Genomic DNA, 15285 nt, shown 5'->3' with positions numbered 1-15285 from the left:
TAGGTTGGATATTAGGAACAATTTCTTTACTGAAAGAGCGGTCAGGCATTGGAACAGGCTGCGCGAGGAAGTGGTGGAGTCACCATCCCTGCGGGGGGTTCAAAAAAATGTGTAGACGTGGCACTTGGGGACATGGTTTAGGAGGCCTGAGGGTGTTGGGTTGACAGTTGGACTTGATCTAGGAGGTCTTTTCCAACCTTAATGATTCTATGACTGTGTCCAGACAACTTCTGAATACCTCCAGGAATGGAGACTCCACAACCTCTCTGGGCAATCTGTGCCAGTGCTTGGCCACCCTTGCAGCAGAAAGGTGCTTCCTTATGCACCTTCCTTGCATTGCTCTGAATGTAACATACAGAAAACCTTTTATCTTTTTAATATGGATTTTCATTGTACAACACTGAATAATCACATACAAATTAAAACCCAATCATGGCTCATTATTTTAAGCAACTCAAGTGAGTCTTGCACCAAAATTCCACCTACTCAGTCAAGGATATGTCCCTTCACCTGGCTTACACAGCTCTGTCTTCACAGATCCGGGCATACAATGCACCTTCCTCACACTCACTTCAGTAAGACTATAATGGCATTGATAGCCTGTAAGAACAAGCAGATCCACACGGCATCAGTTCATTTTCCACTTTTTCCTCAATTACATTTAAGATCTTTGTTGAGAGAAGTAAAATGTGCACAGTGGTCACAGATCACAAATACTTTAATATTTAATAAGGATAGCTGAAAGGAAAAGGCTTTGCTTCCTTTTTGCTAAAAATCACTATCCCACAAGATAAATGAGAATTGGCTTCATGGTCTTCCACACAGCCAAGCCTGGATAAGGTCTGTCCTTCCAGCCCACAGAAACGACATTGCCAGTTCATGAAAACAAACTTGCTTTAGCAGAAGATTTTTGGGTCATGGCCAGCGCTCTGAAGTGAGGGGGCTGGTCCTATCATACTGTTCTACCCAGTTCTTGACTCCATGTGCCTGGCAACACTCAAAGTTAAAAATAAATTTTAAAAAAAAATAGTTCTTCTATTTCTCCCTCCAATAAGCATCGCAACAAGAATTCTAGACCAACACTTTCTCTTTAAATAGCTGTTTTTAAAAATCATTTTGAATGGTGAGATCAGGTGCACAAACAGCCAATGCTTTTGTCAGAAGGAACCTTTGTGCAAATCTGCTGCAATCCTGGATCCAACGACAGCTGTCGGCCCAACATTACACACAAAGGTTTTCACTACCCAGTTAGTCCAAGAAAAGTACTAATTCTGTCCCTGAATAAACAAGAATTCTGAAGTAACTAAAATATAGCTAATACTAGCTGATGGTACTTAATGAATTCAGACTTTCTTCAAGTGATTTTTGAACAATTTCTTTTAATGTTTGGTTGACATGTAAATAAACACTGCCAAAGAGTTCAGCACACATTTCTGAGATGTTCCTATGGGAAAACCAGTTTTGCTTTTCCCCACTGGGATTGGTAAAGCCTCTAAAATTAGACAGTTTGCCACACCAGAAAAACAAACTTTAAAACAAGCTCCCATGGGATCACTTAAAAGGCTTTAACCAAAGAATTCAGAATTACATCCTGCTCACAAAGCCTGCCTGCCGCTCACTGTTCATCTACTGCAGTGCTAGAAGCGCTAATGGCACGGTAGGCAGTTGCTCTGAAGAGCCCATCCATTAATATGCAGTGGCTTGCTGATACATTCAAGGGCAATAAAAAAAAATAAATCTCTTTTCAAGAATGCAATGCAAACTGGAAAACAAAGAGAGAACAAGTAGAGGCAGCTCTACCTTGTGCACAGTACAACAAACGAGTTTTGGATACGGCATGTTCCCATGGTACTTAACACCTGCGATCGGCCGCTCCTTCTGCGGTGTGCTAGTGAAACCCTTTAATGAATTCTGAATGTTCTAGAGAAAGGTGATCTTACTTAACAACCTGTCTTTGCAAGCCTTACCAAAATGCAGACTGAGATGGAGCATCTCTCCCTGTTCTTACTTATTCCAGTAAGTACAGACTTTTTCTTTTAATGTCTATCTAAAGAGCTAGTTTTGTCATTCATATGAGCTTGCATAAACCAAAGGAACCTCTCACTAAGCAGGAGGCTCATATAGTTGTATTAAGTAAGCCTCTGTTTAGCCAGGAACTTCTCCAGCAATAAAATGTTGTGCATGCCCGTACAAGCCATGCTGAAGTCAGTATGTGGGGCTTCTCTGCCTTCCTCAGACTAAACAGGAAAGAATGAGCCATCACCCTGGGTCTCACCACCCATGACCCATGCTGCCCAGTTACCCAGACAGAGCTCGCTGCTCGACTCGGACACGCAGCCTTTTACACTGGGAACATCGCACAGCCTGCTCCAGCTGAGCAGTTACTCTCACCTGCTCACGAACTCTCATGGCTGTCCACCTCACCATCTTCAACCTCTTTACCTTAACAGCATCCTTCTAAAATCCTCCAATTTTCAGAAAGAGAATGAGGACGCCGTGCCCACAGCCTGTCGCATGCACAGGAATGCCTTCAGTGGCGGTTTGAGGTGCAATCGTCTCGGGGATCTGATGCCACTTGCCCAGGGTCACACAGGACGCTTGTGGCTGAATGCAAACCAAACCCTGATTTCCATAGCCTAGACCAGCATTCCCACCACCGAACCACCCTTCCTCCTGCTAACGACTGGGAAACACCTTCTGCCCTGAAGCAGTTTTTTTTTCCCCAGCTTGTTTTGAAGAACGGACAGTCCTGAGCAGTTGCTGCTCTCCTCTACAATAGAGGCATGCGGGCCCTCTGAACCATGCGCATTACTGGTATCCCCGTACAGCGATCTGCAGCCATGAGTTCTGCAATATAACACTCTGTTGGTTCCAAATTTGTCCTGAATTTAACACCGCGTATTTTGTGTTGCAAAGAAAAACACCCAAACAACCTCATTTCAGTGCCATTCAGTATACTCTACTCCTACATCCCTGAAAAGATGTGTGCATGGCTTCTGTATGTGCATCAGCAAACCATTACAAATTAACATTTTTTAATTCTGGCTCTCTGAAGACTGAACAGACGTGGGTTTCTCCCAGTGACTAAATACCATGCTGCTAGCACTTCTGGAGCTGTCAATGAACAGCAAGCAGCAGACAGGCTTTGAAAACAGTAGGCAATTCCAGGTTCTTTTTTTAAACTCTTTACAAACAGGCTCCCGCAGGATGACTGCGCCTCAGCCAAGCACCCCATTTGTTCTCCTTCCCTGCAGAGCCACCAGACAGCCCTCTTTGCTGCCATGCAGTGCTCCCTGCTCACAGGGATGCTCCTTCTCTGCCCACCTTGCTGCTGTATGCCCCGGCCACCGCCAGCAACTGCCTCCTGACCAACGCCAGGCCCGCCTCCATCTTCCCGAGGGAGGGGGGCAAAAGGCCCAGGGCACGGGGCAGGCGTCGGGAATGGCCGGGGGACTCAACAGCTGAAGGCTCTCCCAGCTCGGGCGAGCAAGCCCGGGCCCCAGAGGCAGCGCACCCAGGCGCTCGGCCCCGGTCGGGCGGGGAGCTCGTTTTATGGAGGCACAGCCACCCCAAAATGCACTGGGGCGAGGCCATCGGTGGCGGAGAACCGGCCCACTGGCTGCGGCATCAGGCTCGGACATAAGTAGTGGACAAATACAAAAACATGTGTTTGCCATACGATTAAGAGCACGTGCATGTAAGAGATGAGGCCTTCTCTTTCTTGAGTGACACCTCAGTCCTAAAGCTCAGGTTAACCATAAACCACGGCCAGACTGCTGACCTCTGCCTTGCGCCCAGCCCCTGTATGAGCCAAGCCCCATCAGACACCGCAGGCAGAAGGAAGACCTCTACATTTCACCACACCATCACCTTGCTGCTCCTTCTCAATCACTTTTTTTTCAGCTTATGGCTTTTTTCTATCCCTGCTACAATTTCATGTCATGTTAAAGAGTCTCCTCACAAGCGTTTCTGACTGCAAACTGTATTAGGAAAGAAAATGAGATGAAGCCAGGGAAAACCGAGGAGACGGAAAAGAAGGGACAGCGGGGCATTTAAAAACATCTATTTGGCAAGGAATTATAGGCAGGATAGCTTTTCATTGATTTGGGAAAAGGTGCAAGAAAAGACCAGAAAGTGTTTTACTGAGGACAAACCAAAACCTGAAGTGAAAATTCTTACAGTCATGAACGACGTGAAATGGAAGTTCTTCCCATTGCAACGCCATATTTGTAATCGCACCCCTCAGTTGCCAGCATCACCTCGAACTACAGCACACAGGTCTGAAGCCAAGCTCCAGCCTGGTAAATACCTGGGTATCAGTGACAGTCATACCACCTTAAAGCTTCTTGAATCAGCACATAAGCTACCTATACCACGAGAGAAAACTTGCAGTGTTGTCATGGGTTTTTAAATTACTTTTCTTAGATTTCATTTTCTGCTTTTAAGGATATTGTCTGTTAAAGCTGACTGACTCATGAAGACACGTGCTTAACAAACTGAAGACAGTAATAAAAACAATTATATCCAACTTTAAAATATCATATAAAAGCAATGATCACTTTCGTTTGCTGTCAATAAACATTTTTGCAATAACATTAAAAATGGAAGTTAAAGTTATTATTAATACATTTGCATTAAAAAATCATGTATGAATAATGAAAATAGTGCTAAAAGCACTGAATAACTACTAGACACCATTGGAAAAAAGGTAGTAAAAGAAACATTTTACTTTCAATACTCACTCTTCCCCAGTCTGATGATTACTGGGCTTAATCTGACCTTTTCCACAATATGAAGTAACATATTTCCCTGGAACTTTCATACGGGGAAGACTTCTTACCACTTCAGTAATAAAGATGCAAAAAGGATGCTAAATGACTCTGTGATAGGCCATTCAAGCAGTCACCAAAGGCAGAAAGTCTGTTTTTTCTGTGACCACTTCCTATTTTCTGCCAAGAGAATGAAAAAAAGATGGCTAGAAATTATCGAATAAAGTACTAGACTACACTAACATAGACACATTTTGAGGTCTTCCGCATACTAAAAGCGTACGACTGACTTGCAGTCAGACCTGCCTGCCTTCTTCCTTTTTTTAAAATTAAGTTAAGAGTTTAGCGGCCGAAGACAAGGCAAAGCTACAACCGAAGTGGCTGGTCTTCTGGGTGGGGGTGGAGAGGAAACAACTCCCAGAGCACACACTTAAAGCCAGTCTGTCTTCCAAGGTAGCTCAGTCATTTGATTTCTTCTTCTCACCTGGATGCCCAGGAACGGTGTGTTGGTCTACCCTGGCAGAGAAGAAACTTTGAGTTTAACCACGTGGAATCGCCTCTTCGACAGAGAGAGAGATGCTTGTCGCATTAAAGACAGCACAACAATATTTCAAAGGCCAAGATAAAGCTCCACATGGAACCGTTTTGTAACACCACGGGAGTTACCTCCAGTGAAGTACGTTATCCTGGCTCTGTCTTTAACAGGCTTCTTACCTGACACACCCCCGGGGCCCCGAAGACGTGCATTAATAAACCAGATCCCTCTCATCCGCATCCAATCCCTGCTGCAGCTGAACAGCTCCTGCTTCAAGGGGCAACAAACAACGCATTCAGGGTAACCGAAGCCACGTTCTTCATGGCTTCTGAGGCACATGCAAGACTGCAAATGGAGAGGCTACTTTTCCCAGCAACATCCTCGCTTTAAGTGACAGAGGAACAGGGGGAGAGCTTTCAGGAGAAGGTTAGTACACACAGTACAAGAAAGGGAAAGAAAGCATTTGAGATAAAAAGAGGAAATTCACTTGCAGGGGGTGGAAGATATAAACACTATGACGAAATAAACAACAGAACAGGGAAAAAGAGGAAAAAGTAAACAACAGATCAGCCTTTTAGAAAAATCATGAAATCTGAGAGCTTGACTGGTATTCTATGTGCAACTCTTTGAAGTCAAAATCTGTGGTGAGAAAATTTACGATGAGAACTTTGAAACAGCAACAAAACCTTTAAGGTTTGACCCTCATGAGAATGCTCCTACAAGCTAATAAACTAACAGATTCACATGTAAAGCATTCTTCCTATGGTATCCTACTCCCATTGCACCTTGGAAGAAAAACCCCACCCTCTGTGTTGCCTGTACTATTACTGCTCCAGTCACCTTCATCAAGTTAGAAAAGAGCTTTTAGATTTTACAAGTATGCGGATGCACAATAACGTGTCGCTCCTTTACTGCGCCAACTGCTTTGGATCTCGATCCTTGTTTATACTTCAAAGGGGAATTTGCTCTGCGACTCACTCTCAGCTGCCACCATTATACCTCAGGGGGCAAAAGCGAAGGGCGGGTTGCGAGCAGGACCTGCGCAGTCACCACACAAGCCCACAGGGGAGGCACCCCAGGAGCACAGCACCGAGCCAGGCACAGGGATGCTCCTGAGAGGGTGCACTGCTGATGGATAACCCCACCGGCACACACTGGTGTGCCGTCCTTAGCCTAGGGATCCTCAGAGCTGAATTACTTGGGAAGCTGGCACCTAGGAAGCTATAAATCAGCATGAGTATTTAGCTCTTCAAGCAACTGTGAAGGATTTAAGACAGACCTTGTCAAAACCGCATGCTTGCGAGCACACCTTTCTTGCTGGACGTACTTGACACTATGACCTACTTAAAGACTAAATGAAAGAAGAGATACAAACTGGTACAATCCTCCCCCCTCAGCCATCCTACAGTTTTTTTAAAGCACAAGTATCAACGATTGCAAGTTATCCCTGTATACCTGGAAAAAGCACTTGAGTAACAGAGACCAGCATGGGCATTACTGCTGGTGCAGCTCCGACGCACCACCTAAGCCACTTCAGCTTCCATGCGCATGTCCCTGAGCTCATCCCCAGTGGCAGAAGCAAAAGAAGCCTAGAGGCAGTAAAAGAGTTTCAAACCAAAACACCTTTTTACAGCAGTGGATTAAGAACAGCACACAAAACGAAGCACCATCACGCTGGGCCACCACTCAGCTTTGTTCCGTTGCACATCTGGGCCAACAGCTGTATCCTGCTGGTAATGCGTTACCAACAGTTTCATTCTCAAGATACAACAGATCCCTCAATTATCAAAAATATTTTTTTCAAACACACAAGCACTGCAAAGGGTAACAAAACAGCTTTCTCCTCCCCATCACCGTTTTCACATAGCTCAAGAAGTTTTAGGTAGCACCAAATTCCATTCTACCTCAGAGCTTCACCTCCTGGAGGGGGTTTAGAATGGAGTACAACAAGAGTCTCCTAAAAAAAGAAATCAGCATGAGTACAGCAGAAACTAAGGAAAACGTTGATCTGAGATTCCAAACCAAACAAACAGAAGGCAGCAACAACGTTTAAGAAGTTACCAGTGTCACTCAACAAAAAAATTAAGATCAGAAAAATGACACCAAACTAACCAGAAAATAGGAAGTGAGGAGTGCAGAAATAGATAAAGAGAAATTAGAGATTACTTATTTTTAGGGTTCCCATAACAGAGAACACGGAAAAACACTTTTTCATTGGCCTTCTACATTATTGCTCAGAAGTATGTATTCCTAAAATGGAAGTCCTTGGTTACGAGCGTGCAATTTTACAGCATCACAGAAAGCCAGGCGATAAACAAAGCGGGTTTGGGGGCAGTGCCCTCAGGAGCTAGCCAGAGCTGCCGAGCGCCAGGCTCGGCCCTGGGAAGCCAGCCGGGAGGGCTTTCAGGCCTGCCACGACCACCCGCTCACGGCCAGGGCTCCTTCTCCAACTGCTAGAAAGCTTTGGGGAGCGCAGCAAGCATATGAGGCCTCTGGCAAAACGAGACCAGGGCCCTCCTCCCTCATCTGCCTCTGCTCCTCCTCCTCGACCTGCGTTCTTCTTTCGTCCCGCTTGGCCAGAAAGCGGGCGTTAGCTCACCCTCCCTACCAGCAACGTGCCCGTGGCCACTGTCAGCCCTACTGAGTCTGGCAGAAATACTCTCCGTACATTTAATATCTCATAGAAACAGTCTGTTTATCTGGGCACATTCGTTTGGTTTTCTCTTCCATTCCAGATAACATCAACCCAGCCTGACAGTAAGGATGGAATAAGAGTCTCAGCAGTGAAATAATGTGGGGTTTTTTTTTAAAAATAACAATGAATCAAACATTATCTTTCACTTAATCTAGTAGCTGTCATTTGAAGACAAGAGGGTGCCTTGACTTGCAACATGCTATTCTTAATACTTATTTAGAAATAAAAATTTAATTAATACATTCTCCATGTTCCATAAAATTAGAATTGGGGGGGGGAAGAAACAGGCAAAAAAAACCCCCAAAAACCAACAAACAAAAACACAACACCCAACCAAACCCAAAGCCAGAAAACCCCTTATCATTACCACCTAATACCAGCTAAATTCACAGATACCCAATATAAAAATAAAACTACACCCACTGTTTCAGGATTGGAAAATTAAGATCACAGTGTAGAAGTCTCTATCACACCTGATCTACCACCCATTAGAAGAGCAGACTGTTTTTAAAAATTATTATGGGAAGTATTTCTACTTCAAATTAATTTGATACACTTCAACTTTTGATGGAAGTAAAGGATATTCTCTTAGTAAAGTTCATACTCAGAATTAAAGCAATAAGTGTACTTATAACAATAATAATACTACGAACAGGACATGGAACAAGAAATCCCACCCCTGCCCTCTCTGCATACTGTGTGAGAAAGGGAGACTTTCACCCAGATGTTGAGTAGGTTAAGGCCACTTGGAAATGTGAAAGCTTACTGCCCTATGAAGGCCAGTATTTTGTACAGTCAAAGAAAAGTACAGGTAGGACAGTAATGCCTTCAGTCATTTAAAGATCTTGAGTATCAGTACCCTCAGAGCAATTCCCTAACCTACTTTCTCCCCTCCTTCTTTCTTAAACTAATAAAATTTACATGTTCTGTTTAGCTTTTACCTCGCCTGTCACCACTGCACATCTGTTCTGGTCTTAGTTTGTCCTGAGAATTTACAAACCGCATTGGCCTCCCATTAAAGAGCTACGTACATCCAGCGGCAGGAAGACAGAAGGAAACGTTTCCAGAAGTACCTACCTGACTTGGGCTCATATATCCCAATTTCAAAGGAAACTGGAAGAAGTGAACTATTTCCCAACCCAGTCAGAAATGTTGGAACTTGCACGGCTAAGTCCGCTGGGCATATTGGAAGTCTTTAGGGTAAAGATCTATGCCCAGAGGTTTAAAAAACATGGACTGTTAAAGTCACCTAGGACTGAAACAGAGTAAGACAATTTCCAGGTGTGAGCACTAAGGTGTTTTTTCAGTGTTTGTGACTGCACCCAGCTAAACACACAGACAGCAACAAAGCTTCTGAAACAACAACAAAAACTGATTGTGAAGGTCTCCGCCTGCCTCCATCCAGCAGGAATCAGAGCTCCTTTGCTGCACCAATGGTGAAACAGGCGGTACAGGAAGCTTCTCCATTCCATGCAGTCCCACAGCCTCCGAGACATCTGCCAGGCAGCGGGGATGGAAAGGCTGCCTGCCTGCTTTCGCTGCAGACAAGTTTAGGGACCTGCCTGAACTACGGACAGACATGCCTCCTGCCACTCACGCCCGTTCATCTGCAGCCCAGCCTGCTGCGCTCCCTGGCCAGAAACACACCGCACTCAGGGGCTGAACCATCCTGCAGTGAAATCCAGACACCCCCTCCGCTGACACTCGGCACAAGATGCCCCCGACCCTGCCCAAAACCCTCCTCAGCAGAGTCCTGCAGAAGGCGCCGGGATCGCTCGTGAGCCCAAGAGTGTCCTCAGAGGAGTTTTCCACACGTCAGCTCACGGCGTTTCATTGCGGATATCAGTACGACTGTCTGCCGGTCACCCAGACAGCCTCGGGAGGACAAGCTCGCGCTGCCTGACAGCTCTCGCAGGCCCAGCGTCAGCAGCTCACACCTGACCCCCAGGTTTTGTCCCAAAGGAAAACAAACAGCAGTAAGCCATTTAGAAGAGAACGAAAGGATACAGCAGATAAGAAAAAAAGACTGCACATTAATGTAATTAAAAGCCTATAGGGTAAAAGCAGTGAAGCAGCAGGCGGATTGATTTTGTAGCCATGAGAGCGGTCGGGTCACTGAAGGGTAAATGTGAAACCTCATCGGTGCAGACAGAGGAAGCAAAGAAGGCAAGGAAACTGGCCAGGGAGGGAGAGGGAAGGAGAGGCTGCTATCATAGAACGGTTTGGGTTGAAAGAGACCTTTAACAATCATCTAGTCCAACTCCCCTGCCAGGGGCATCAGAGGAAGGGAAAAGAGAGAAAGAGCGACCCACAGGTAACCTGAACTCCATCTTCTGTTGTTAGCAAGAGTGCACTGTGATAACAAACAGGAAGTGTTTATAGAGCAAGACAAACATTAAATGCTTAAGTAAACACAAATGTACAAAAAATCATACATATTCATGAGATGCACGTGTTCATGAAACTTGGAAGAATACTCATAGATCCAATACTGCATCAACATTTTTAATGAAGCAGCAGAACTACTCGAGGAATGAAACAAACACAGCACAGTCCCTTCTCCACTATTAAGATGTTTATTCATGAGCTCCCAGGTCAGCGTTGCAACAGGTTATTAGTGGATGTGGACGCCTGGCAGGAGCAAACCAGTATGTTATCATAACTTGCTTCTGGCAATCAGAGAGGAAAAAAAAAAAAGGCAATTTCCTCCTCTTTGCAAACATATAGCCAGGTGAGCAATACCAGTGATCTAGGAAAGACTACCCCGCCCAGAGGAACCTGTCTGTCAAAGACATTTTAAATTATTCTTCTATAAAATAGTGGTCTCAGCTAAAGAGCACTGGCACGTACAGCAGGTGCCAGCCAAGTGAATGGCACTCATACAAAACACATCTGAAGTGCAAATCATGCTGTTGCCACACATGACGTTCAGGCTACTTGAAACAAATCGGAGAAAGGTTCATCGCAGAGCCAACAGGCAGAGTTTGCCGGCGTGGGGAGGGGATGCAGAACTCCCGCCCGTATGGGTTAAGACCAAGAGCGCAGCCCCGGAGGGGCTGGGCAGCCTCAGCAGCAGGAGACCCACGTCGCCAGAACCCCCCTGCCCGGACCCAGCCTGCCTACGTAGCCCTTTCCACGGGGGCACCTGCCCTGGAGAAGCCCCAGCAGAGCCTTGGTGCAGAACACTTCCCAGTGTTCCCCGCGATGACTCAGACCCCCAGAGCAGGAGAAGGCAGGGCTGTGTCAGCGCAGGATACACAGTCCGACCATCCCGCCTGCTTGGGCTTTCTGCACTGCGCTGTGAAAACACATACCATTACACTACCCTGAGGTGAGCAAAATTTGAGTAAAAATGTAGTGTTTAATTGAAGTGCGTATCACCAACTGATACTTGAAAGCAGAAATGGAAAAAAAAAAATGGACTAAAGGAACTGGAAATGGCTTTCCAGCCCCACATAGGTGAAGTCTATCAAAGCAGGAGTCCTTATTCATAACTGAAATCACTTCAGGTCATAGCAGAGAAACTTATTGCTCAGCTGAATAGGAAGAGCCACTGACAGCTGCAACGTGTAACTCAAAAGCTAAGTCCACAAACTGAGATAATGTCATCTTTATTGTGCCTGAATTTCACCACCATTACTCCAGAAACCTGACTGGGCAGTGACCAGTCCCAACTCCAACAGCAACAAAGGAGAAGCGTAATCATGAAAGTTCAGACCAGTGTTTCCATTCTCCACCCTGCAGTGGAACATATCCAAATAAGCCTGGTTTGTTGCCGTAGAAAACTAGTTTTTCATCACAAGGGAGTCGCTTGCTAGAGCGGAGCACTCTCCTCTTTGGTCACACCAAACGATAACAAAGACGCTTCACCTTTTCCAGGAACGCCAGTGAGTCTCAAACACTAACTAGGAACAACCAGGAAATCGTTTAGTCTGAGAGCACAGGATTTCTTAAGTGACAGTGCTCCAGGGCAGTTCCTTTACCCCCCTCAGCCAAAAGGGAAGGCAGGAGAGCACTCTGACCCACAGCGCTTGCCACGGGAGGCCGCGGGCTCAGGTCAGTCAGCGTCATCTTTAGGCTCTGGCAAAGGTAACAGGAACACACAGCAGTAACTCCTGCCGACGTCCTACCGCGCACCATGCAGCTTTACTCGCGAGCGAGACCGCTCAAGCCTATGGCCATAATCATTAGTATTTTCACACTGTTCATTTAATATGAACTGACACATGTAAGTGTAAAAATAAGTGCGGTGATCATCTGTCAAAGTTTACTAACCTTGGTGAAAACAAGAATTGCATTCTCTGACTACAAGTGTATCACAGCGCGCGTTTTCACTCAGCCTTCGAGATGATGAAAAAACAAAACAAACTTTGAAGATCTGGGGGGGGTGGGGGGGGGGGTGGAGCACAAAAAAACCCACGCAGATGCTTACCGGAGCGCCCTTAGCGATCTGTGCACAGGGCTGGCGCACGAAGCGAGGCCTGTCCCGACACAGGCGGCAAGAGCAGGCGCGGCGCGGGTTTGGACCCCGCGCCCGGCCAGGCGCCCGCCGCAGCCCTGGAAACGCTCCCTCCACGGTGCGCGACGTGCCACCGCGACCCCCCCCGCCAGCGCTGTGCCACCGACTCCAGTGGCTCCAGGCTTGCCCCGGGGCGCAGCCCGCGAGGTTTAGAAGCCCGCCCGGCTGCTGCTCCGGGTACTTGTAAATATCTGTCTTGATTTACACGAGTTTACATGAAAGCATTCCTCTCTGCGCTTAATGGTACCCGTACCAACTCCTGCGCTCGTCCTACGTGCAGCCATGAGAAATATTCCAAACGTCTGCCCGAATATACTACGCTGGACAGAAGTTACGTTGTACTTTGATGTGACAACGCAGAGAGATCTCCGGGGGAAGCCTGGGGTCGGCCGAGCCGCCGCCTTCGCGGACGGCTGGACGGCAGGAGCTGCCCCCCCCACGCCCCCGAGAGCGGGGGCACCCCACGTCCTCGCTCTCCTGACATTTCAGGAGAAACCTCAGCTCGAGGACCTGAGCCATCGGGGCCGACGTTACACCCCGCGGCACCACCGATAACAACGCCAGCAGCACGGACGCGACACGAGCCGTTTCCCCGGAGGATGCCTCTCGCTGCCGGCTGCGCACGCCGGCGCCTTGCTCCGGGCTTCCAGCGGCGGCGGAGCCCCCCCCCCACCCCCCACCCCAGCGCCGAACCGGCCGCCTGGCAGGGCATGGACGGGACGGGAGGGCTGCGGGACACCCCCCGCCCCGCGGCGCTGCCCGCCGCCGGCACCCGGGGCTGGCCGGGACCGGAGCGGGCGGGACGGGGCGGCAGCCGCGGGCGAGGGGCGGCGCGGCGGCGCTAGGACCGGCGCGGGGCGGCGGCCCGGGAGGCGACGCTACCCGCGGAGACCCCAGCCCCCCCCCCCCCCCCCCCCCTTCCCGCGGCGGGGCGCGCGCGGCCGCGGTACTTACGTCGTCAAAGAGGGACCCGACGTTGGCCGTCACCAGGAGCACCCCGGCGCCGGCCGCGGCCCCCTTCACCGCCATGGCGGCGAGCGGGCGGAAGCGCGGAGCGCGGCCGGCGGCGCTGCGGGGAGCCCGGGGGCGGGCGCGGGGCGCTGCGGCGAGCGGGGCGCCTGGCCCGCCCCGTCAGCGCGGTGCGGGCGGGCGGGGGGCGCGGGCGGCGGCGAGTCCTCCCGGCGCGGGCAGCCCGCGGACATCCGCGCCGCGGCGGGCCGGCCGCCCTGCGGCTGCTGCGGGGCCGCGGCGCTCAGCGCTCGCCCGCCGCCGCCGTCGCGCTGCTGCCGGGACGGCTCCCGCCGGCGGAGGCTGGCGCCGGGCCGCGGCGCATGGCAGGTCGGCGGGGCGGGACGGCGCGGGACGGGGCGGCCGGTGCGGGCGCGGCGGGGCTGGTCTCGGCGCTCTCGGGCTGGGCTGGGCGGGCGCCGCGCGCACCGCGCTGCTGCCGCCGCCACCGCCGCCGCTCCCGGCTCTGGCGGCGCGGCGGGCGGGCCGGGCTAGGGCTCTGCGCCCGCGACGTCACAGCAGCCCCGCGCGGCTCTTAAAAGGGCAACGCCACCCCTCGGGAAGCGCCCCGCGGGAGGCGGCAGCCGCCGAGCCCCGCTGCCGCCGCCCGGCCCCACACGGAGGGCAGGGCCGCGCCGGGCCGGGCCGGGCCGGGCCGCCGTCCCCCGCCCCCCGAGCGGGGCCGGGCCGGGCGGGGCCGGCGCTCACCTGTGCGGGAGCGCGGCCTGGCGCGCCGGGGCCGGGACCCGGGGCCGGGGCCGGGGCCGGTGCGGCGGGCGGTGTCCGGCGGGGCGGGGCCCTGCCCAGGGCGGCCCGGAGCGGCGGGAGCCCTGGCCGCGGCCGCCCGCCCGGAACGGCTGCTGCGGTGGCGGCCGCGACGCGGCGGGTCTGCCGGCGCCCCCGGGCCGGCGGGGTCACACCCGGGCCGGGGGTCGGGTCTCCCCCGGGAGGGGGCGGCTGTCGCCCCGCCGATGGCAGCCGTCGTGCCGCATCGCCGCCCGCCCGCCGGTGCCGCGGAGCGCAAGGCGGGGGCACCCCCGGCCGCGAGTCCCCCCGCGCATCGCGCCGGGCTTCCCCCCTCCCCCGGCCGGGCTTGGATGCTTTTGGCAAAGGCGTTCCGCGGTCTCCAGGGTGGAACCGCCGGGGCACGGCAATAAGGCTCTGTCATAAAGAACGGGAGATAAGCTTGTTGCTAGCAGTGCCGGACAAACTGCTGTTTCCCCCAGCAGGCTCTGAGCCTTTGGAGGAGTGGACTGAAATGGCCCATGCGGAGCCTGGAGTGCACCGAAGTCATCTTCAGCTTACAAAAATACTGTTTCTGGACAGAGTCTTGTCCATAACTTTGCTTAAGAAACAGGAGAAATGATAAATCGGTCTTTGCTAGGCCGTGCAAAATAGCTGGCTCCTAAGATTATCTATATTTCATGGCTGATTAGTAATAGGAACAAAATGTGCAGAAGCTCATATTACAGGGCTTGCAGAGGTCTTACTGAGTTTCAGAGCTGGGGAAGCTGTTGTCCAAACAGCGCGTAAATGATACGGACAGAGTCACCGAGCAGAGCGGGGAAAATAGGAAATCCAAACTGGATTCAAGAGCAGCTGCACAAACACACGAAACTGGGGGGAAAACAAAATGTAGGGGCAGATCTGGGGGTACTGCGGCAGAAAGCGTGATGGTGAAGGATGTACGACAGGTGACACACGCTGGTGGAGGTGACAGGGAAATCACCAAAGACGGGAACGTCCATCACACTGAGTA

The 15285-nt window shown here is 50.7% G+C and overlaps 1 protein-coding gene across 2 annotated transcripts in view; it reads right to left on the bottom strand.

Annotated features, from left to right (window-relative positions):
* INPP5A (inositol polyphosphate-5-phosphatase A) overlaps positions 1–14000 on the bottom strand; it is a 262931-nt gene extending 248931 nt beyond the window's left edge. Inside the window, exon 1 of one of the 2 annotated variants that reach the window (XM_064464438.1) lies at positions 13473–14000. In XM_064464438.1, the coding sequence (XP_064320508.1) occupies positions 13473–13547 (75 nt within the window). In that variant the 5' untranslated portion in view covers positions 13548–14000. The remainder of the gene's footprint in view (positions 1–13472) is intronic. The other variant, XM_064464437.1, reaches the window with a different exon arrangement.
* Between the last annotated feature and the right edge of the window lie 1285 nt (positions 14001–15285).

The sequence above is a fragment of the Phalacrocorax carbo genome, chromosome 12 (assembly GCF_963921805.1).
Source record: "Phalacrocorax carbo chromosome 12, bPhaCar2.1, whole genome shotgun sequence".
In the NCBI taxonomy this organism is placed as follows: Eukaryota; Metazoa; Chordata; class Aves; order Suliformes; family Phalacrocoracidae; genus Phalacrocorax; species Phalacrocorax carbo.
This window is presented reverse-complemented; position numbering and strand designations above follow the sequence as displayed.